The sequence below is a fragment of the Haliotis rubra genome, unplaced genomic scaffold (genome assembly GCF_003918875.1).
Source record: "Haliotis rubra isolate DU_JTF1 unplaced genomic scaffold, ASM391887v1 Scf212, whole genome shotgun sequence".
NCBI lineage: Eukaryota > Metazoa > Mollusca > Gastropoda > Lepetellida > Haliotidae > Haliotis > Haliotis rubra.
Genome location: NW_025766137.1, coordinates 684329 through 709902, shown reverse-complemented (window position 1 = coordinate 709902; position 25574 = coordinate 684329). Strand labels below are relative to the sequence as shown.

The following is a 25574-nucleotide window of genomic DNA, read 5'->3' as shown; positions in this document are numbered from 1 at the left end:
AATATATTTCAGCAAAACTTTGCAGATATGTGAGGCAGATCCCAAAGTGGTGCCTTTTGCTATTTGCAGATTTTTGTCATTTTTATTTTTCCCGGTTTCCATGGAAACGATTCGGACTTAGTCCCAAAAGTGAGGGGTGGGCTTCGTTTCCAGAGCATAACTCAAGAACCGTTCAATATTTTTCAACAAAACTTGGTAGATATATCAAACAGAACCTTAAGTGGTGCCTTTTGCTATTTGCAGATTTTTGTGATTTATTATTTTCTCAGTTTCCATGGAAACAATTCGGACTTAGTCTCAAAAGGGAGGGGTAGGTTTTGTTCCGGAGCACAACTCGAAAACTTCTTAATATATTTCAGCAAAACTTGGCAGATATGTGAGACAGATCTTGAAGTGGTGCCTTTTGCTATTTGCAGATTTTTGTCATTTATTTTTTTTCATGTTTTCCATGGAAATGATTTGCACTTAGTCTAAAATCAAGCTGGACTTTAAGTAACTGTCAGATGATTTGTTCTTTCAAAGATGTGGGGGCCGGGGGGATATGTCATCTTCTGATGACTCTTGTGTTCATTAGATGTTAGTGGGGTTTTGTTTTTCAATACTATAAAAAATAAGTTCCAATACCAATGATGACAGCAACAGCTGTTCTTGTCTTGTCTTTGTTGACTGTTGACTGTCTGGGTTAGCCATACTAACAATGGCACCAATTTCACAGTCTGCCATGGTGGCTATGTGACCTGCACATATGCTTACAATCTGAAGTTTCATGAGACCTGAAGTGCAAATTACTTTTAAATGTTGGTGTTGTACTGCATTGTGTTTTCTCTAAACCAGGAGTGATGTTGCTAAACCGAGTGACATCTAGTTATCCCCTGCAACGCGTTTTGCGGGGGGTATTAAAATTGACTCCATCCGCGTCGTCTGTCTGTCCGTGCACATTTGTCTTTTCCGGAGCAGAACTCTAAAACCGTTCAATATTTCTTCACCAAACTTGGCACATAGATCTGGTGGTGTACTGGTGCCTTTTGGTAGTTTTGGAATTCTGAATAAAATATTTTTGGCATTTCCATGGCAACAAGTCTGACATAGACTGAAATTGGTGATAGTGCTCCTTTCTGGAGCAGAACTTTAAAAACCTTTCAATACTCTCCTTCCACTTTTCTATATACACACCTAAATATTTGACATAATCATAACTCGTAGACATAATCATGAAGAGTATTTTGCCATTGAGGGGGATATTGATGACTTTGTCTTCTTGGTTGCAAATTATTCTGGGTCGGGATGTTTTCTGCAAAACCAGAAATGATTTCATTAAAGGTCACATGCAACCAAAAAATCAAACATAATTAAAACACAATTATCACTTATTCATGACATATAATATACATTGCTGGTAATGAAAAAACATATAAACAAAATTATAAGCGTACAATCGCAAATCAAAAGTGCAATATTGTGTACTTCGGTTTACTTCCCAAGAAACGAAACAGCCGGGATACTGAACCCAGTCAGAGCGGGTGGGTGTGCACTCAAGTGTAACGGCTGGTTCATTTGCAGATGCCCTCACGGTTAATTGTGTGTATATATATAGAGATGTTGGGTTTTGTAAATACATGCTCATTTTTTGTGTATAACATTTTGCAATCAACAGACATCATAACATGTCATGTGTTCAAGTATCACACCTGCCTGTCTGTGTAATTACATAATGTGACAGAGACCGAACTCGGGCCATAAATCAATGCATTTTGTTTATGGTGTATAGCCTGATTGGTGTTAAGTTCAAATTGCATGTGGTCAGTGATAGCAGCTGTGTAGTGAATATTGTCATTAGCAGACAGGCAGGCAGACACACAGGTGTCAATAAAACAAGACATTGAGTTTTGTCTGTGACAACGACATATCTATATCACAGTTAGAAATTCTGTCAACGCTAAATAATGACATTGCTTTTAAGTATCGAACTGAGAAAATGACTCGGTAAGAAGAACGTGTGGTGAAATAGACAAATGAAATTATATAAACAGTTAATTTACTGTCATAACATATAAAAAGCTCGCGCCTGTGAGATATCAACAAAACATTAGAAAAATAGCTCACACCAAAGCCTTCACGGAGTATTCACCGGACAACCCGCTTCCAACCTGCGCGAACCTATTTCACTGCGCACATGCTATGAGCGCAGCCCAGCTGTTGAAACCCGTTTTCCCCAGAAAAGTCTGGGGAAACTTAGTGAAACGTTTGAACTCCTGATTTCGCACGGTTTTTATCATCGCGTTATTTTTCAACTTTATAAGTTGAATTTGCATTTTTGACGATTTGTTTCGGTAAGTCCATACCGAAAGGTATCAGAATCTGCAAAGTTGTGTTTTACGTTGCATGTGACCTTTAAACAAAATGTTCATATTACTTGATGATTTCAAACATACTGGTTTCAATAATCATCTGATATCTCTGATATGTTACAGTTAACTGTGTTTAAATTTGTATTTGTTTCTTACAAACATGCACTGTGGTAAATTTGAACCTTTAGAACTTGAGGAAGGATAACAATATATGGATGAACAACTTCTTTATTGCTGTGAGAGCTGTCGTCTTCATGGAGACGTGGCAATTTCAACCATCAACAGACTCAGCGACCTGGAAAAAAGGTATGTAAATTCCTCCAACCAACTCACAGCTCTCACAGCAATAAATTTGTTCATCCATATATTGTTATCTTTCTTTACTGCCCCAACTTCTAAATGCCTCTCAAAGAAGTCAATAGAACTTGCTTTTCAATATCATATCAGTTGCTTAAATGAGAATTTCCGCATCTCATCACACAGTTATTACTATTCATTGTCAACTGTATTGGAGATTTTGTAGGAACATGCCATGTTAGATCTATGGTGTGAACAAAAGAGAACCAAAAAGTAAACTTTAACCTTTAGCCTGCTGGATTAATTTCAGCATAAGTTGCTGTAAAGGGGGTGGGTTATTTCGAACAGTTTGGGCTTCATTAAATAAGGGACAATTTACAAACATACAAATTTATACTTATCCTGCTTTTAAGCCCATGGGCGTCAATTAGATTTTGAAAATGGAGTGATCTCCCTAACAGATGATTGCTGAAGCATGTTTACACTGAAAGGTTCAAATCAGTATTGCACCTTTAGTGCTGTTGTTAGGGGATTTCATTTTTACAAACCACATTGGACACCTACATAGGAACCCTTTTGGACACCCAGGGCGATCATCTTAACCCTTATGACAAATACACTGTCTGTTTTAGACAATGTCATTGTTGGCCACATGCCTGTGTAACTTCTTTATCCAACGTGGCAGTGCTATTCAACTGGTCAACAACTGAAATCGTGTCCAATAAGCCAACATGTTTTCATCTGCCACAAGGGAATGAAACAAATAAATGCCCGTAAATACATGTAAATTACTAGACATGGCTTCAAGAAAATCATTTACAATAGATCAGAACGAAGAAGCTATTGGGAATTTTAAAAATGAGTTTGAAGGTAATTTGAGTAGAGCTGCTAGGGAATTGGGTATTGACCGAAAGATGGCTTTCTGAAGAACAGATAATGTCAAACAATGAGGGCTGAAGATCCAAGCGCCATATGACACTTGTCATTTCCTTTCCTTGGTTAAAATGTATTTGTTCATTTCACTTTGAATATACTATATACTGTAATTGTTTTGGTGTTTTTTCATTTTTAAATAAAAGTCAGATGTTATCCCGTCAGAACAGGCAAAATCTGTAATGAAGCCCTAGGCTTTAATTTGTGCAGTTCTGGTATGGCACGACAATGGAAGGATATAATAAATAATTTATGAATATTCAAGAGTCATTTCATTTTTAGGGCTCCAGGCAAGGAGACCTATTGTAATCGTTCGGATTATTGCCTACCCGCCGCAGCACAGAATGGGGGACTATGTATTCAGCAGCGTCTGTCCATACGTCCCTATTCTTGTTAACGTGATATCTCATGAACTGCTGTACCCAATGTCTTCAAATTTGGAGACATCCTACATTTGGGGATTACGCCGACACCTGTCGATTTTGGTCACCTTGACCTTATCTTCAAGGTCACCACGACACTTTGACCACTTTTCAAACTCTTCTTAATGCGATATTGAATTGTTGTACCCAGTGTCTTCAAATTTGGTGACTGCCTACATTGGGTGATTATGCAGACATCAGTCGATTTTGGTGACAATGAACTTATCTTCAAGGTCTACCCGTGAAGGACCGGGTTAGAATATTGATCTTCAGTAACTCATGCTTGTCGTTAAGAGGCAACTAAATGGATCGGGTGGTCAGGCTCGCTGACTTGGTTGACACATGTCATCGGTTCCCAATTGTGCAGATCGATGCTCATGCTGTTGATAACTGGATTGTCTGGTCCAGACGTGATTATTTACAGACCGCCACCATATAGCTGGAATATTGCCGAGTGTGGCGTAAAACTAAATTTACTCACTCACTCACTCACTCGCTATCTTCAAGGTCACGATGACACATTGACCACTTTTCAAACTTGCCTAAACGCAATATCACACAAAACAATGCACCCAATATCTTCAATTATGTCGACAGCCGACATTGGGTGATTAAGCGGACACCAGTCATTTCAGGCATCTTGTATGGGACAAAAAATATAAAGCAGTAAATATGATATAAATATTTCATTCTTTTTTAGCGTCGGGGGACATTGCCATGTTAGTGGCAAACACTTGTCGCATAAATTGTTACATTGAAGAACAATGTGATGGATATTGTTGCCTTGTCTCTTAGATATTATTAAATTTGTCACACATTTTGGGTTTCAAAATCATAATCTGAAGGCCTCTCTGTAATAGTGCATAATAATCGAGGAGTAATTTTTTTTATCCCCCTTAGCGAGAAGCGGGGGATATAGTATTAGGCTCCGTCCATACGGACGTACATACGAATTAGAATATCTTAAGAACCATTGACTAGATTATTTTCATACTTGGTACCTAGGTACAAGAAAGGTCCCAGTCAGGTTTGGTGACCTTGACCTTCATTTTCAAGGTCACGGTGACACTTTGAAGATTTCAGCATGTTAAACTGTGTGTTAAGATTGTCAGCAAGATATCTCAAGAACAGTTCACTGGATTTTCTTCATAGACTTTCAAGACTTCCCTTGAATGTTTTTCAATAAGCAATTTCTTTATTACTATTTTTGCATATTTCATACACCTTGACATTCATGTCAAGGTCAAAGTGAGTCTTGGAAAATATTTGTGTGTTTGAACAACAAAGCAAGATATCAAGAGAGGTTGACTGGTCATATTTTTGTTGACATTTAAAGGTCACATGCAACGTAAAACACAACTTTGCAAATTCTGATACCTTTCGGTATGGACTTACCGAAACAAATCGTCAAAAATGCAAATTCAACTTATAAAGTTGAAAAATAACGCGATGAAAAAAACCGCGCGAAATCGGAGTTCAAACGTTTCACTAATTTTCCCCCAACTTTTCTGGGGAAAACGGGTTTCAACAGCTGGGCTGCGCTCATAGCACGTGCGCAAGTAAAAGGTTCGCGCAGGTTGGAAGCGGGTTGTCGGGTGAATTCTCCGTGAAGGCTTTGGTGTGAGCTATTTTTCTAATGTTTTGTTGATATCTCACAGGCGCGAGCTTTATATGTTATGACAGTAAATTAACTGTTTATATAATTTCATTTGTCTATTTCACCACATGTTCTTCTTACCGAGTCACTTTCTCAGTTCGATACTTAAAAGCAATGTCATTATTTAGCGTTGACAGAATTTCTAACTGTGATATAGATATAGGTATAGATACCTGTGTGTCTGCCTGCCTGTCTGCTAATGACAATATTCACTACACAGCTGCTATCACTGACCACATGCAATTTGAACTTAACACCAATCAGGCTATACACCATAAACAAAATGCATTGATTTATGGCCCGAGTTCGGTCTCTGTCACATTATGTAATTACACAGACAGGCAGGTGTGATACTTGAACACATGACATGTTATGATGTCTGTTGATTGCAAAATGTTATACACAAAAAATGAGCATGTATTTACAAAACCCAACATCTCTATATATATATACACACAATTAACCGTGAGGGCATCTGCAAATGAACCAGCCGTTACACTTGAGTGCACACCCACCCGCTCTGACTGGGTTCAGTATCCCGGCTGCTTCGTTTCTTGGGAAGTAAACCGAAGTACACAATTTTGCACTTTTGATTTGCGATTGTACGCTTATAATTTTGTTTATATGTTTTTTCATAACCAACAATGTATATTATATGTCATGAATAAGTGATAATTGTGTTTTAATTATGTTTGATTTTTTGTTGCATGTGACCTTTAACTTCATCTTAAATTTCGACCTTCACTTTCATTACTTTTTAAGTTTGACTTGATAATTTGTGACAATGCTTGTTATAAAATTGCGGTGGGAATTTGAAAAAAACCAAAACAAAACAAAACAACAAAATTCACGTACCCTTCCCCTTCTAATATCTTTGAAGGATGTGAATTTCCTGATAGATTAGTTCTAAAGAAAATACGCTTCCCACTCTCAGCAGCTGGCTAATACGATTTTTCATCAGGCATATAATTCATTTTCACTTGCTATATACATTCTGACAGCTAAAATATAATCAAAATCAAATAAGTATCTTTCTTAAACGAAGGATACCAAAGTACCACAAATGTCAAAAACGAAGACGAGAGCTAGTGGGCAGAGCTTATCGGCTGGGACTGGATTGGTCTATTGCCATGAAGTGTTCTTTGAGATGTAAACTTGCATCCAGACACATCAACATGTTCAGAATTCCACCAGATTGCCACTATTCTTGCAAAAGGCGAGTTCAGTGTGCTTTGTTTTCTTTTTCCTTAGCAGATGGTGTATACACTCAACAAAACATGCTTTTAAGGTTGCTGTTTTCATACAAGGTATCATTGTCCCCTGCCGCAATGAACCGGCCAATATGTATTCAGCAGCATCCATACGTCCCGATTCTTAACGTGATACCTCATGAACTGTGGTACCCAATGTCTTCAAATTTGGTGACAGCCTACATTGGTGGATTACACAGACACCAGTCAATGTGGATGACCTTGGCTTTGACACTTTAACCACTTCAAATTTAAGTAAATGTGATATCTCATAAAATGTTGCACCCAATGTCTTCAATTATGTCGACAGCCGACATTGGGTGATTACGCAGACACTTTTCAATATCTCACCCGTATCAACACCCGGACCAGTTATTGATCATGTGACCAAAAGATTAAACAATGTAATATGTAACCCATTCATGATTAAAAGGTTGTATTGTCTTTGAAGATTTTGAAATAATTTACAGTCACCTGTTTTGAATATAATACACGGTTAAGATATTGAAAAACTTGAAATTTTATATTGCCATTTCTTACAGATTTGATTGAAAATATTTGTGTTTGAACAACTACAGAGCAAGATATCAAGAGAGGTTGACTGGTCATGTTTTTGTTGACATTTAACTTCATCTTAAATACGACCTTCACTTTCATTACTTTTTAAGTTTGATTTGATAATTTGTGGTGGGGGATTATGTCAGTGCTTGGTTTTTTAGGTTAAGACCTTTTTTCTTTTTCTTTTTCATAATATGGCTGTTTCTCTTCATATGGCTGTTTCTCTTCATAATTATACAATGATAGATGCAAAAAGATGGCTCTTTTTGTATGGAAGTAGCAGAAAAACGATGTACAGTTTGTCCAAAGGAAGACATGGCATGGTTTATATTTATGCGACACTTTGACCGATTTTCAAACTTAATTAAACACGATATTTCATAAAACATTGCACCCAATGTTTTCAATTATGTCGACAGCCTACATTGGGTGATTATGCCGACACCAGTCATTTCAGGCATCTTGTATGTGACCAATAAATAAAAAGTAGTAAATATAGATATTACATTCCTTAGCGGCGGGGGACATTGCCATATCAGTGGCAATCACTTGTTTAGTAGCTGGCAAAATCCTGGGTGGATCAGTTGCCATCTATGATTGATATGGTTTAAAAAGATTTTATTCATGAAAGAAAAGGATTTGGCATAAATTTGGGGATCCTTGATGTTTTACCTTTTATGACAAAAAGTTAAAGAGCATTTAATGAATGGAAGCAGTTGAAAAAAAACTATATACTGACATATACTTTCAGGTTGGTACATTTGATCCATACAGTGATGATCCAAGACTTGGAATCCAAAAGATGTCTATGTGCCCACTTAGTGAGACATTAGTCATTGCGGGCACAGCAGGCCAGGTAATAATTCTCCAAATGGAACGAGAAGATCGTGAGCAGGAAGTGAAGACAACTAAAGTGAACATAGTTAGTGACAGAGACAGTTTTGTCTGGAAAGGTCATGAAGCTCTGACTTTGAGAGAAGGTGATATCAAATTTGCAGCAGGTTTCCAGCCAACCTGTGTCATGCAGTTATACCCGCCAGCTGCCTGTACAGCCCTTGCTGTCCACTCAGAGTGGCAAATGTAAGTGAATCATGTTATTGGTTGATCACTTATCTTGATATATTTTACTTAAGATAAAATAAAATATTTTCCTTGCAAACTGCTGCACCAGTCTGTAACTTGTTTTACAGGTAATTGTGTCAAAAAATGTAATGCTGAATGGAAGAAAAATTGAGACTAACCTTGTTGAACAGCTGTTTCATGTTTTGTACATTATGCCCGTTCTGTAGACTGTTTGGGTGTTTGGATTGTAAATAACTGAATGGCATTGAAGGTAATGCTGGTATTGGCATACAACCTGCGATACGATATATCACGATACTAAAATTTTAGTCACGACGATATATTGCCAAAGTATCGTGCACTGAAGCTGCGATACGATACGAATCACGATCTAAGGGTGGCGAAACGATACGTATCATGATACTAAATTCTGACACCAACTATAAAACACCTTAAGATCAAAACAAAACCAGTTTTAAAGTATTTCGTCAAATTCTGCCAGCGTTGTTCAATGTTCATGTTTATACACGGACTTTGTGAATGTTGATAACATGCAAGCGCTATGCCTGACACAGTTCTTGACGCAAGAATTTCCGAAAAAATGTTTATTTATGAAGGGAAAATAAGTAAGCATATATTTTAATCCTCAAACAAACGTAAGTATTTGTTCTTGACAGACATCGCGATTCGGCAATATTCAAAGTCAAACATCGATGTATCGTGGCTCATTTGAAGTATCGTATCGGGATATACAACCATGTAAAACTTTGTTCAATTCACTGTATCGGCGGCCCATGGATCGATGCATCGTTTCGTATCGATGAATTGTCACACCACTAAGTGAAGGTCATGATCTAGTAAGTAGATGTCCAAGAAGTGACCTGTGAAGGTCTGGGTTAGAAAATTGATCTTATGGTAACCCATGCTTGTTGTAAGAGGCGACTAATGGGATTGGGTGGTCAGGCTCGCTGATTTGGTTGACACATGTCATCAGTTCAAAATGGCGCAGATCGATGCTCATGTTGTTGATCACTGGATTGTCTGGTCCAGACTCGATTATTTACAGACCACCATATAGCTGGAATACTGCTGAGTGCGGCGTAAAACTAAACTCGCTCTATCACTCACTCCAAGAAGTTGTTTACATGAGAACTTGCATGACCTCTGTGTAGTCCAGGACTGCTCTTTGGTTTAGTGGATAGAGTAGTGCTGGAAGATTGGTACTCTGATCCCTGGCTGTATTGTACCAAGACATTAAAATGGATTATCAAGGACACAGGTGTCCAGGAGTTGATATCCTGTATAATGTATGAGTCTGTTGTCAATGTTAAATGCAGCATGGTATCTCAGTGGGCTAGCAGATAGTCAGTGTGCATGAACATCATTGTAAGTGGAATTATCTTGAATTAAGGCCACTATGAAAGATTAGAAGCTTTGAGGATACAGTTCTGCAATGGGCAAGATGAATGCATATTGTTTTGTTATATCCAAGTCAGGTTTTATCGTGTTTCTGCTGATAATGTATGATGCTTTCCTTTCAGAGTGGCAGCTGGTACAGCCCATGGCTTTGGTTTGTTTGACTATGTACAGAAAAAAAGAAGTGTCCACAAGATGCACACTAAATGCTACAGGTTGGTTTCTTAACCTTTAGCCTAGTGAATTGCTAACATACTCCTTGCTATTAACTGTGTCGGCTGGATTTATTTCGGGGTGAGATGCTGTGAAAAGGGTGGGTAATTTCAAACATTCAAGGCTTCATTAAGCTTGAAACATAGACTAATATTTTTATCCCCCGCCGCGCGTTTAGAGCGAAGCGGGGGATATAGTATTAGACTCCATCCGTCCGTCCGTACGAATTGGAATATCTTAAGATCCATTGACTAGATTCTTTTCATATTTGGTACCTAGGTTCATCACAGTATAAGAAAGGTCCCAGTCAGGTTTGGTGACCTTGACCTTCATTTCAGGGCCCAGTCGATTTTGGTAAACTTCACTTAATTTTCAAGGTCTTGGCGACACTTTGAAGACTTCAGCATGTTCAACTGCATGTTAAGATTGTCAGCAAGATATCTCAAGAACAGTTCACTGGATTTTCTTCATAGACTTTCAAGACTTCCCTTGAATGTTTTCAATAAGCAATTTCTTTACTACTATTTTTGCATCTTTCATACACCTTGCATCTTTCAGTCTTGAAAATATTTGTGTGTTTGAACAACTAAAGAGCAAGATATCAAGAGAGGTTTATATTTAACTTTATCTTAAACTTTCATTACTTGTTACGTTTGATTTGATAATTTGCAGCGGGGATTATGTTACCTTAGTAACAGTGCTTGTTCACATTTATTCCTGGTAGTTAAAAAGACATCATCAAAAAAATTAATATTTGTAACCTGCTTTAAGAGCCCTTGTCACCCGTTGCAATGCGGAACGGGGGACTATGTATTCAGCGGCATCCATACATACGTACGTCCAGATTCTTGTTAACGTGATGTCTCGTGAGCTTTTGTACCCAATGTCTTCAAATTTGGTAACAGCCTACATTGGGGGATTACCCAGACACCAGTTGATTTGGGTGACGTTGACCTTATCTTCAAGGTCACCACGACATTTTGACCGCTTTTCAAACTCTTGTAAACGTGATCTCATAAAACATTGCACCCAATGTCTTCAATTATGTCGACAGCCTACATTGGGTGATTATGCAGACACCAGTGATTTCAGGCATCTTGTATGTGACCATAAAATAAAAAGTAGTAAATACGTTATAAATATTCCATTCTTTAGCGGCGGGGGAGCATTGCCATATTAGTGGCAAATACTTGTTGGTATTGTTTTCTTCATTATATGTTATTTTCTGTTAAGATCTAATGGGAACATCAGAAACGCCAATGTCCAGAAGAAAATCTTTGAAGAAATCTTTGAGAGAGTCCTTTAGACGACTTAGGCGTAGGAGATCAGAGCGGAGGAATAGAGATGACAAGACCAAGGAACAGAAAATCACGTAAGATAAATAGCTTTATAGCTCACCTGACAAAGTGGGTGGGTGGTTGTGGTCATGTAATGTAACAATGAGGCCTGTTTACTGATTTATAGGATGGAAGAACAGACTCATTTTTAATTCTATTGGGTCCGTGGTTATTTAAGGGGAACTGATCGCCAACAATTTGCTGACTGGTGTTGCCTTTATTTTGTTATTGTTTTCTCTCCCAATGTGCATACCAGGATGAAATCCCAAACATCAGATTCACGATTAATGCTTCACAAACTATAAGCACATTTGAGAGTAAAAGGGATTATCCTCTAATTGATCAACAAAGAATTTCATCTTGAAATTATAAGGGATGTTAAATCTTTGTTTTGCATCTGTTACATACATCTCAAAGTCTCTTGCTCGGCCTTCTGTGATTTGATTTAAAGGTCACATGCAACCAAAAAAACCAAACATAATTAAAACACAATTACCACTTATTCATGACATATAATATACTTTGCTGATTATGAAAAAAACAAATAAACAAAATTATTAGCGTACAATCGCAAATCAAAGTGCAATATTTTGTACTTGGGTTTACTTCCCTTGAACGGAAGCACCCGGGAGACTGTAGCCAGTCAGAGTGGGTGGGTGTGCACCTACATGTAACGAAGGCTTTCAGTGGCTGGTTCATTTGCCGATACGCTGAGGGCTCATTGTGTGTGTGTGTGTATATAGAGATGTTGGGTTTTGTACATGCTCATTTTTTCTGCATTTGCGTTCGATCCAATCAACAAATACTGAGATGGTGAACTACTGCGTGGCTGGAAACTGTCGTTCATTCAAGAACAAAGCAGGACTTGAAACTGACAAACTGAGTTTGCACCGGTTTCTGTCAGATCCAGTCATCCAAGAAAAATGGATGCAGTTTATTTGCAACCCACAGACATAATAACATGTCATGTGTACAAGTATCACACCTGCCTGTCTGTGTAATTACATAATGTGACAGACAGAACTCAGGTGCACAAGCCATAAATCAATGTATTTTGTTTATGGTGTATAGCGGTATTAGCCTGATACGTTTCAAGTTCAAGTTCAAATTGCATGTGGTCAATGATTGAAGTTGTGTATTGCATATTGTCATTAGCAGACAGGCAGGTAGACACTTAAGTGTCAATAAAACACTTTTTTCAACTTTATAAGTTGAATTTGCATTTTTGATCATTTGTTACTGTAAGTCCATACCGAAAGGTATCAGAATCTGCAAAGTTGTGTTTTACGTTGCATGTGACCTTTTAGCTGTTTGGACATAAACAAACTAATGTTTTCACCTGAATACTGCAAATCAATCAAATTGTTTTATATATGTTATAGCCACAGTGAGAAATGACTGAAATTATTACATAGGCAGTTAATAAAATGAAATGTTTTTAAACACTTTGTAACTTATGAAACAATTTTAGTCAGTCTGTTAAATAAAGGGGCAGAGTCTTTAGTCTATTTGACTATATCCCCATGCATTATGTGCCGGGGGCATTAAAACAAAAAGCAGATACTCTAAATTACAACCGACAAATTCTTTTTGTATAATATTAGGCGGTTATCTTTTTTCGGAGAATTTATCCAGTAATATCCATAGGCTTTTTTCATGGTGAGGTGAGATACCATCCGTGACAGCTATTTTTATGATATCCGTCATTCATCATTTCCCGTAAAGGTCTGGGTTAGAATGTGCTTTCAGTAACCCATGCTTGTCGTAAGAGGCGACTAACGGGATCAGTTGGTCAGGCTCGCCGGCTTGGTTGACACATGTCAACGGTTCCCACTTGCGCTGATTGATGCTCGTGCTGTTGATCACTGGATTGTCTGGTCCTGATTATTTACAGACCGTCACCATATAGCTAGAATATTGCTGAGTGTGGCGTAAAACTAAACTCACGCACTCATTCGTCATTTAGTTAACAGTTTATAAAAATATGTCTTATTGTCTTATGTCAGGTGATGAATCCTAGGTGGCATCTGATTGACATTTTCCAAGTAATGTTACGACTTCCAGTGTTGTTTTTCTCTCATCATAAGGTTTCTGGGGGTGTCAGCGATGCATTTTATTGGTTGTTGGGGTATAATTCATGTTTGCAATTCAAAAGTTGGAGGCACAGTCTTAAGCATAGTAATAGCGATTTATATGGTTTACACACTTGGGCTGTGTTTGAGTGAGTAATTATGGTCATTACTCAATTATGAAAATTGGCATTCATTTTGCATACTTATTGTCCCCCACCACAACGTGGAATGGGAGCCTGTCATCAGAAGCGTCCATACATCTGTAGTCCCGATTCTTGTTAACGCAATATCTCATACACTGTTGTACCAAATATCTTCAAATTTGGTGACAGCCTACACTGGGGGATTGCGAAGACACCAGTGGATTTGGGTGACCTTGACCTTGTTTTCAAGGCCACCACCACACTTTGACCACTTTTCAATTTTATGTAAATATGATCTCATAAAACGTTGCACCCAATTTTAGCCTCAGAGCTAACGACAAATATTGCCATTTCTTACAGATTTGATGTCAGGAATAAACATAACGGGTATCAGGGTAGGGTAATAGGGGGCTGGGGTACCTGGGTAGAAAATATGGACCTATCCCAGCTCTAATACACACTGATACTGACAGTGGATATGAGCATCTGCATCTATACATTCAAATCTACTATATTCCTGAAATATCTTCACAGTTTGGAGAAGACACCATGACTAAAAACTACATCACACAAAAGGTAATCTTCTACATGACCCAAAGATAAAAACTAGTATATATGTGATATTTCATTCGTCTTTAGGAGTGGGGAACATTGCCTTGTTAGTGGCAAACACTTGTTTTTAATTTCTATTTAATGCTCTTAAAAGGCTAATGAAAGGTACAATGTCACACATTTTCGACAATATTTTGGCCTATATTATCAGTGTAGGAAAGATAGCCCGTCCCAACGTCCGAGACGGGTGAATTTTGTGGAGGACGGGTTAAAAAAATATCTAGTCCGTCCTCATGTCGGGTCAATTTTAGCAAATGACAATATATGACATATATATAATGATTATAACCTTTTTGAATATTTACTGCCGAAGGTGTTTTATTTATATTTGGAGGACAGGCTAGATTTTGGCAGGACTGGTAAAAAATTTGACCTGCCAGTCCTGTGGACAGGCTAGATTTTCTACATCTTTCCTACACTGATATTATATATATTGGGGCACATGCACTCACTGATCTGGCAAAACATGTCGAGTAGCAGGTTCAGATAGTTACCCTCTGCTGCGCGTTTAGCGCGAAGCGGGGGATATAGTATTAGGCTCCGTATGTACGAATTGAAATATCTTAAGAACTGTTGACTAGATTCTTTTCGTAGTCATCCCTCGCAATAACCCTCTTCACGATACCGCGGATTCAGTTAAACAGCTGGGTAATCCTTGGCTCCCATAAAAAAAGTTACCCAGTGATCACACATATTCACGTCGTCGAAAATAGCACATCAACAAATCCACTGTTGAGCTCTGGTTAATCACGTTGTAAACTAGTGAAAATCAGTGCAGATTCCAATCAGGGTTTTTTTGTACATATCCATGTTTTTTCAGATGCTTAAAACATGCAGGGTTTTTTTCAATAATAGTAGATGAACAGCGAAACATCGTAAAAACTTTATCATAAAGACATGCCATCAGCCAAGTACTTACAACGTTTGCTGTGATGCAACACACCGCGTAATTGCGCGGGTAAGCACCGCCATCCGAGAATGTATGATGTCAGAAAATACATTTTATTTGATTAAATTCAATCCCATTTACATTCATTAAAACTGTTTACAAAAACAACGGAGAAACCGTGAGTGAAATGGCATTACCTCATTCCATACAACATCCGCTTATCACATTCGTGAGGGTCCGTTTTTCGCTCCTACCGCGATAGCACCAATTTCACATTTTTCTCAGCAATCACAAACAGATTACAGCCTTGTTATCCACTGACCCCAAGACCTGCGTTATTGACTCATTGAAGTCATATTTTACAATTAATTGCCAAAATTTTGTTTTTACAATCAAATTGGCACGTACCACGGAAAGTCAGCGGTGACTTGTCAAACTGTCTCCTACATAAAATGTTTCCAGCCAGGTAACCAAAAGTGCTTAGCAATGCTAATTATTATGTTAAATATGTTTGTAGAAAACATGCATTATACTTATACGATAGCAATATATAAGATCTCTGTTAGAATAACTGCTTGACATATAAATTATTCTGATAATGGAATAGAAATTCTTTGATTTTATATTTTTGGATCGTTTTTAACTGAATCACCGGTACATTGGACCAAAACATCGATCTGTGCACAGCTGATTGCTATTTCCGGCTTAGTTGAATAACAGGTAGCATGACAGGAACAACAATTGAATTATCATGTCTTGTGATGTTTGATTGCAAGTTTCATGTACATACATCTATTTTCATTTACAAAGTTGTTTGTTTTTTCACCTCCAACAATACGATATAGTTTTGACTGGGCACAATACACGAAATAGCAGTTTTGTTATGTCCATGGAAATACGATTTTACTTGGCCTTTGTTCCGTGTTATGTAATCGTTACTATAACGCGGGGGTTTCATCCATGGACCCCAAGGCCCGCGTTATGGCGAGGGATGACTGTATTTGGTACCTGGGTTCATCACAGTATGAGAAAGGTCCCAGTCAGGTTTGGTGACCTTGACCTTCATTTCAAGGTTACAATGGGGCTTTAACGTTTTACCGTTGTCAGTGAGATATCTCAAGAACAATTCACTGGATTCTCTTATAGAATTTCAAGACTTCTCTTGAATGTTTTTTGATAAGCAATCTTTCTTTACTACTATTTTTGCATCTTTCATACTCCTTGACATTCATGTCAAGGTCAAAGTGAGTCTTGAAAATATTTGTGTGTTTGAACAACTACAGAGCAAGATATCAAGAGAGGTTGACTGGTCATGTTTTTGTTGACATTTAACTTCATCTTAAATTAAGACCTTCACTTTCATTACTTTTTAAGTTTGATTTGATAATTTGCAGCGGGGGATTATACAATGCTTGTATAGAATGTTACATCTCTGTATTATTTATTTTCATTTCAAACCATGTCTTTAGTGTTAATCGAGGCTTAAGTTCATTCCACATGTTTGTTCTTAATATTTGAGTAACCTGCAATGAAAATGCCAGATATCATGAAATGTTATGCCTGCCAAAGCTTTCACTCCAAGTTTTGGAAGATTTGGGATTTTATGCCAAACAACAAACTGACAAGACAAATGCAAAACTATCCAAAAATAACTAAGATATGAACCCTCAGGGTTTTCAATGACGCATGATTCCTGCATGTGTGACTCAACAATTTTCTAAAAGACTCTCAAAATATTATCATATGAGTCGAGCTTGACGCAAGTTTTATGAGTGACCCTCAGAATACAGTTCAATAAAATCAATTTGATATGCAAACAATGATAGCTTTCGTTTTATTGCAAATTGTGTTGAAAATGCTTGTGTTATTAACAGAAGGTACAGGGACACCGAGTGGTTAAAATAGAGCTATGCTGCAATGCAGTAAAGATACCAGCCAATAGCATTTGAGTAATTCATTCACTTTATTTAGACAGCCAATAGCAGTTGAGTACATCATTCGCTGTTTAGACTATGTTTTGGACATTTAAGCATGGCCGGTCCTGCTAAGAAACAGCGGTCGCTTGACTTATGTTTCGGAAATGAAAGAGAAAACAAATCTCTGTGAGTTATGAGAGACTATAGACATTATATACTAAAATACTTTAAAATATATGTTTAAGCCCTGTAAAATGCGTAGAATGTTTTACCATGTTTATGAGTTAATGTTTTTAAATATACACATGAATATATACATATTTACATACAAGGAATACCACAGTTTAGAGCTAAAGTATAAAACAGTATTAAATACAGTAGAACACGGATATAACGAACTCCAAGGGACCACGAAATTTAGTTCGCTATATCCGGTGTTCGTTATTCACATTTGACCGCCATCTTGGATTGTAGAGATGTAGAGACACGTATATGCTGAGGCTACAAATATTTATTCTTGTACATGTACATTGACATAACATTAAAATTCTGAATTTATCATTCACAGACATTAGCTAGAACATGTTTAACAATCACAACAATCTCAACAATACATGTATATAACTTAATTACGTTTAACAAAGTCCACAATTTTGGTCTGCACACCACGTCTTGCAGACTTCATTTTGTCGACTGCATCACAGACATCTGCAAGAGAGTTGAAGGTAGAATTATCTGTACCTTCACAAACAAGTAGATGACGTAGTGTCTCTAATGCTGCATTGGCCTCAGCAAAGGATGGCTTCGGGCGAGGTTCATCATCTTCACTATCAGAGTTGGGAGCGGGTGTGACAGTGGGCGTGGCAAACTGCTGGGCTACTGACGTCACAATCTCGTCTTCAGTAGGGCGTTCGGCTGTAACAACTTGATTGTCAGCATTGATGAAGTCGTCCAACGTGACATCTGCCGGGATTTCTTCTGCTTTATCTGACAGTTCATTCCACATAACTCTGAGGTCGGAAAGTACCATGTTGTCTGTCTCATCGTCTGACGAACCTTGATCTCGCTCAGGAAGGACAAAGCCTCCCTTCCGATAGCAGTTGGCGATCGTCTTAGATGTGACCTGTCTCCAAGCGGCATGAATCATCTGGATGGCATCAAGGAGAGTGATTTGATGTTCTTTCTTCTGATCATAGGCAGTCAGCATTTTCCTCATTACCTGGCCCTTGTACAGTTGTTTCAGGTTTGCTATTATACCCTGGTCCATGGGTTGAATCTTACTCGTAGTGTTCGGTGGAAGGAAGACCAGTTTGACGTGTGTCAGGTGTTTCACAACAGGATGGGCAGGACAATTGTCTACAAACATCAGGATCTTACGTTTTTGTCTTGTCATACTCTTTTCCAGGTTTTTGATCCACTCTGTGACAAATTCACCAGTCATCCAGGCCTTGGTATTTGATCTGTACGTTACTGGCAAACTGCGTACATTTTTTAAGCATCTAGGCTTTGCTGACTTGCCTATGACTAACAACTGAAGTTTTTCACTCCCGGACATGTTTGCCGCTACCAACAATGTTATTCTCTCTTTAGAATTTTTCCCCCCACTGCATTTTTCAGATTTAAAGTGAAGAGTTCTGTTTGGTTTCATTTTGTAGAAGAGGCCAGTTTCGTCAGCATTGAAAATGTTATCAGGCTTGTACTCTTCAAGATAGCCAGGCAGGAGAGTTTACAGCCAATCATTGACGAGGTCGGGGTCAACAGATGCACTTTCCCCGTGACTTGATTTACATACGATGCCACGCCTCTGTTTGAATCTGTCAATCCAAGCACTACTGCAATTAAAATCTAAATGACCTAACTTAGATGCCAATTCATTTGCCTTAGTCTGCAACATGGGACCATTTAAGGGAATGTTCTCACTTCTAGCCCCTTGAAACCATTTGTAGAGAGCATCTTCTACATCTTGGTGATTGGCAGCTCTTAAAGGTCACATAAACCCTAGGGGGTACAAATACATAAATCACTAACTGGCATCGTTATAAATGAAACCCGTCATTAAAACTACTCATTTCGACCTTTAATTGACTTAAATCGACCTTTTTGACAACAGTGCACAATTCTCACCCGCGAACGAAATTTCAACCAATCAGAGCGGCGCGCCTCTGTGACGTCATATGAGGAATAGCTTTGAGGGCCGATGCAGAATTCATCTACATTTTAGGGGTTAAATTATCTTGTTTACAGGCTTGTATAAACCTGAAATCGTGACAATTGTTGTGGAAAATGAAAGCTATATGTTCTCACAATCTACTGTCATTTAATTTTGTCTCCTGCTTTGCCTAGTTTCCGAGTTACAACTTGTTTTCATAGACGATTCTGTCAAAATCGATTGGTGTCGTTAGGCCCTATTTGTATAATGAATTGATCCCATTTCTGTGTTTTTTTACCTCGATATTTAATCATGTCATGTAAAAATCTGTTTGTATTCTCAAAACAGTGTCAGCCCATTGGTTTTCACATGCAATACAGCAATTAATACTCCCTTGTTGTAACCCGTGTTAGGTGGTATAAACCTACACATGTTATTTGTCATCATTCACTTGATGGTCAGTTAATGAATTTATAACAGGTATAATTAGTGGTAACACACTTAGATTACCCGACAAAGGTTCCCATTTGGCATTTCTTGTGTCTGGAGTAAATATTCAACATTATAAACATCGATCAAAGGATTAACCGATAACACGCTGATTGATTAATTACTTTTATCTTACACAGCGGAATTGTCAAAGGTAGTGTTTATGTATGTAGATTTACTAATCTATACTGAATACACTCTGTCGTAATCGGTGTCTCGCGTAAAAACAACGTCCTTCTTTCAAAGGATTAACCCGGCAATACATTGATTGATTGCCCATTATTGGCTAACTAAATTACTGTTTTTAAAGAAAGGCGGACATTATGCAATTAGTTGCCAGGTGTGCTATCTTGGGTGACCAATGAGACTATACACCAATACCTGAAAAGATTTATCACTTTTCGTATATTAAACTGTTATAAGACACATCATTTGGAACAGTTTTGTGGATATTGATGGATACATTCCTCGAACAAGGTAATGGCCTGATATTGTTCCTATAACTTTAATCTGTTTTAATTTTAATATTTGCATTTTGTTTTATTCATTTGTCGTAGCATATCAACAGAATCATTGTTTTCGCCGTGAAGTGTAATGAGACAGACAACATGCACTAGGGTGTGTGTAATGCGAATTATGATTCACATTGGCAAACTATATAATGTCTAGATATTACAGTTCTGTTATAAATTCACTATAAGTATTCAGCAGATCGTCTGCTTTTTATTAAGTTTCAAAATGCATACAAGTATTTAATTAGGATTATAAGACCAAATATAAAGGCATACATTGATTAGTATCTACATACTGGTGAGTGGACATTAACCATTGGAATGTAGCAAGAAATTTATCGGCGCAGTATTGTGACTTCGACCCCCACCCTCGCTTCCGTGGAAGAAATCGTTATGTTATAAGTTGTGTCATGCAAAATCTGTTTGGTTATGATTCCAATACATATTTAACTACTGAGTAGAAAGTAGTCTTGGTTTTCTAACTTGATGAAAACAAACTATAATCTCATTAATTCTAACAGATTTTTTATTTTTAAAATGGATAGCCCTGTCGGGAACATCCGCCAGTCTGAGGATAAATGGTATTTAGGTTTGTTTTCACCGAGTTAAAATCAAAACTACTTTCTACTGGTAGTAAAATATGTATTTTATTGATGGCCAATAGGATTTTGCATGACATATAGCAATATAACATAACAATTTCTCTCCTGGCAGCGAGGTGGGTGTCAATATAATACTACTTACAATATTATTGTTGCCGACCACAACCTCGCTTCCGAGGAAGAAATCGTTATGTTACAAGTTGTTGTCATGGAAAATCTTTATGGTCATCAATCATATACATATTTTACTACAACTAGTAAGTAGTTTTGATTTTTAACTTCCGTGAAGCGATCTGAACACTGGTAAGATATCGTTTCAGGCTTCCAGCGCTTCGCCAAGACTCACAAACATAACCCATTTAGCACGAACTGCGCGGGTCCTGTGGAAATCTGTGCATGGGGACACCATCGCCCGACCCTAGGAGCAATTGGCGACAAAGCAACGATTTGGCATGTCGTCGTTGATGTTGAGAAATCATCAAAATGATGAGCGTGCTACACATTTTCTATACAACTAACTGAAAATCGTTCCTCATATGACGTCACTGCAGTGCTCTGGCGACAGAGTTACGTAACCTGTCTGTGGTTTCGTTGGCGGGCGAGAGGGAAGCAGGCGACTTTTTTGCCTCTTTTAATCGCTCGGTATTAATTAACCACAAGTTTTTAAAGAATGAATTTGGTGTTCCGCATAAGACTAACCACAAATCTTTCATATGTAATGGTTAAAAGAGTAACAAAAAACAAAGTTTATTGGTTCTTTAACTTTTTGCGGGCGGGGCCAAAATCAGTTGACACAGATTTTGCAAGAATCGATTCGCGATTCTTAATAATTGAACTGAGCGTGGATTTTGGAATGCCAAAGTCGAAGGCGATGTTTGTCTTAGATTTTACACCTGAATCTACAGCCTGAATTATCTGAAGCTTGGTGTCAAAAGTGATGGCTTTACGTTTGCCTGCCATAGTGACGAGAGTGCACTGAAGACCTGTATACCAGTCAAGCTTTTAAACACGACATGTTTGTTTTGTTAAACACGTTAATGACCATCGAACAATGTTGATTCGCCGCCAACAAGGTTGATGTATACCGCTAAGTGGCTGAGCTGACACTGAGTGAGTTCGCTAATCACGTCGTTAGTTGGGCTTGGGGGTAGTAAATCAGTTCGCTATAGCCGTTAATTCGCTACTCACGAGTTCGTTATTCGCGTATAATTTTAATGATATTATAAAGGACTGTTGACGGGACTTTTAAATTTGTTCGCTATATCCGTTTGTACGCTATATCCGTGTTCGCTATATCCGTGTTCTACTGTATTATATGAAAATGATATCACAGGTTTTGATAATATAAAATCCACAATTTCAATATCCTGGCGTACAGCGAAGTTATCCATCATATGGTGACATTAAACAAATGCGCACTCTTTATATCATAGCTTAAAACGTCACGATATGGCCGAGATATTGCCGATGTGACGTTAAATATTAACTCACTCACTTATAGCTTAAAAGATATCCCTGCTGATACTTTTTAAGATTGGATGTATCTACAAGTTATCAATGGTGTAGAACACTGCACTAACTTTTACAGAAATGAACATGTCATTGAGGAAATGGAGGATTCGATCTTCCATGTTATGGAAGAACAGCAAATTGAGGCAATATAGAGCAGTCCATAAATTGGCCTTACGTTGGATGAGGCCTGTGACATCACCATAGAAAAAAAACAAACTTGCAATTTATGTCATGTATATTGATGGTGAACTCTGAGGAGGGTGAACCTGCTGGTATACAGTATACTGTAGTTTGTTATGATTGAATTGAACAGTGAAAAATATACTATTTTATTAACTAAGGCCAGACCAATTTTATTTCTTGTTTTACAGATTTTTGTCCACAGAAAGCCTAAAGGCAGGAGGGAATAAAAAATATCCGTAAAACAAGAAATAGAATTGGTCTGGCCTAATCATATAAATGACAATACAACACAAAACAACAAAATCTTTGCAAAACTGATTTTTGATTTACACAAAGAAATATTACACAAATATTTTTTTTTTTTCATGACTCCATGAACCCTGCCATGTGTCAACTAAGTTGAATATGTAAACTAAGTGTAATAGACCGATCCAGTCTGTCAATCAAAACTGGCACATGCGTCAATTTTGGCCATCAGCAGGCCGGGCGCGGTGTGTGGATTTGTCAGACTTATTTCCGGGTGTCAAACAATGCCTCCAAAGCAATGTGCTTCGAATTATGCCATTTACACACGCTATATCTATTACATATTGCTGTGATTTTATGTGTACTTTTGGCAAAAACATTACGGTCAAGACAAAAAAAATTTGAGGCGGATCAAGGAGCACGATAGGTCTTGTGATCAGATAATTGTCTGCACCATCGTTCATGAAACCTACGTCATGCCCGCAGATGAGAATTTGCACGAATTTCCACACTTTTGCACATGTGCAAAATCATTACCAATTGATGACAACAAATAGCAGTTTAAGACTTTGCAAGTGTTATAACCAAGGACAATTCTTGTAACTACTAAATTGTTTTTACTTAACGTTTTTAGTCACTACTGGACATAGAGGTGGTACGCCATAAAGCTGAAATGAGACAGACGAGAAAGCCGTGACACAATGTAAACAAATCTGACAGCGATCTGATTTCGGTTCTAGGGTCGACGGAAATAGCAAAACTTGTTACATTAAAGAGCAATGTGGCGGATACGGTTTCCTTCGCTCTTAGATATTCTTAAATTTGTCACACATTTTAGGATGTTTTAAGTATCAAAAGCACAATCTGAAGGCCTACTGCACAGTATCTTGTTAATAGTGCAAAATATTTGAGGAGTAATATTTTTTATTCAAACGAACATATTGTCAGTGTCAGCAGTTGCCTATCATGTAATATCCAAATATCAAAATTCATTCATATGAGTGCCTTGAAAACGATGCTTCAAATATTTCAGAATTTTTATAAAGAGATGGATGGGACTTTGAATTGAATTACGTTCCTCCATGTGGATCGAATATGAAAACTGTGTGAGAAGAATAGTGACTTTCTGGAGTATTGGGCAGAGTGAAATAAAGTGTACATACTAATTATGAGGACATTTGAAGTTTTGTTACAACATAACATTATTCACATATATTGGTAGATTTTTATTAATTCACTGGAAATGATAGCAAGGTATGTTGTCCTGATCTATCACCTCTATAGTGTCCTTCTCTAGTAGAGATGTGACCGCTTCTTGCAGCCTCTCTGTCCGATGGGTTGCAAAGTTGAACCTCTGAGGTGCGTTTGTTAATGGAGGGGCTGTTTGTAGTTGTATATGATATCCGTATCTTAGGATGTTGGATACAAATTGATCTTGAAGAATTCCCCAGTTCTCCCAGTAGCGTTGTAGACGTCCGACCACTTGGGAAGGTTGAACAGGAACGGCTGCACAGTGGCGTTCTACATAAACAAACAAGGATCAACAAGGTCGGCGAACCTTCTGAACCTTTGCCTTCATCTGTTCAGCATAATAGACAATCGGAACATCCACATAAAAGCATGCCACATTCCAGGAGCCAAGAATGTGATAGCAGACGCACTATCTCGTCCAACTCAGCCATCCCCAACAGAATGGATGCTACATCCAGAAATCTTCAAACAGATCATACAAGAGATAGGAGCGCCACTAATAGACTTGTTTGCCACAAGATTCAACAATCAACTGGTAACATTCGTCTCTCCAATACCAGATCCACGAGCATGGGCTCTAAGCATCTCTTGGGAAGGACTAAACGCTTACGCGTTCCCGCCACCAGCTCTAATACCGAAAGTGTTGCAGAAAATCATGCAGACGAGGAACCTGCAGACGATCGCGCCTTACTGGCCAGCGAGAATATGGTTCCCCATTCTCATACAAGAACTAGGACCGCCTCAACTGCAACTACCAGAGTGGACGAACTTGCTAGTACATCCACACACAAAGCAAGCACACGGCAACCCCGAGGTGTTCCGCCTACACGCCTGGAGCGTATCAAGGCGTGCTTGAATAAGAGAGGATATTCCACCAGGGCAGCTAAAGCGGTCACACTAGCTTTACGCAAGTCAACACGCAATTTGTACGACGACAAGTGGCGAAGCTTCGAGACCTACGCTTTGAAAACAGGCTTCACAGCCATGAAAGCGACACACCCTCAAGTGGCGGACTATCTTTGTCACCTAAGACAAACGAAGCGGTTAAAAGGGTCAACACGCTCAACATACCTAGCGGCATTGAGCTCAGTTATCACTATGAGGACGAGTGTAAAACTGACTAAGGTACCAGAGTTACTGGCCTTACTACGCTCTTTTAAACTGGAGGACCAACAACAGAGATTTAAAGCTCCGGCTTGGGACCTCAACTTAGTTCTACAGCATCTCACCAGTGACGCTTATGAACCATTAGATAGGACATCTTTTGAGTTCTTGACACAGAAAACTCTATTCCTGATTGCCTTAGCAGCAGCAGCAAGGATGTCGGAAATACATGCTCTAGACTTTGAAAGGACACGATTTGATGAAAATCGAAACATCGTGCATATGGGACTGAGATGGGACTTTATAGCAAAGAATCAACTGCCAGGTCAACCGGACAGACAATTCCACATCCCAGCACTATCATCAGTCCTTGGGCCACAGGATACACAGGACCTATCCTT

At 38.3% G+C, this 25574-nt stretch overlaps 1 protein-coding gene and 1 long non-coding RNA gene across 2 annotated transcripts in view; one reads left to right on the top strand and one right to left on the bottom strand.

Moving 5' to 3' along the window:
• LOC124276730 (lethal(2) giant larvae protein homolog 1-like) overlaps positions 1 to 25574 on the top strand; it is a 154143-nt gene that overhangs the window by 66122 nt on the left and 62447 nt on the right. The window contains 4 exon segments of the mRNA XM_046712371.1: positions 8217 to 8545; positions 10069 to 10117; positions 10119 to 10158; positions 11390 to 11528. Coding sequence (XP_046568327.1) covers positions 8217 to 8545; positions 10069 to 10117; positions 10119 to 10158; positions 11390 to 11528 — 557 coding nt within the window.
• Positions 487 to 19103, bottom strand: LOC124276731. The gene is made up of 3 exons (XR_006898636.1): positions 18697 to 19103; positions 13849 to 13863; positions 487 to 496 (listed from the first exon to the last, which is right to left on the bottom strand). It is a non-coding gene; the product is annotated as an uncharacterized LOC124276731 (long non-coding RNA).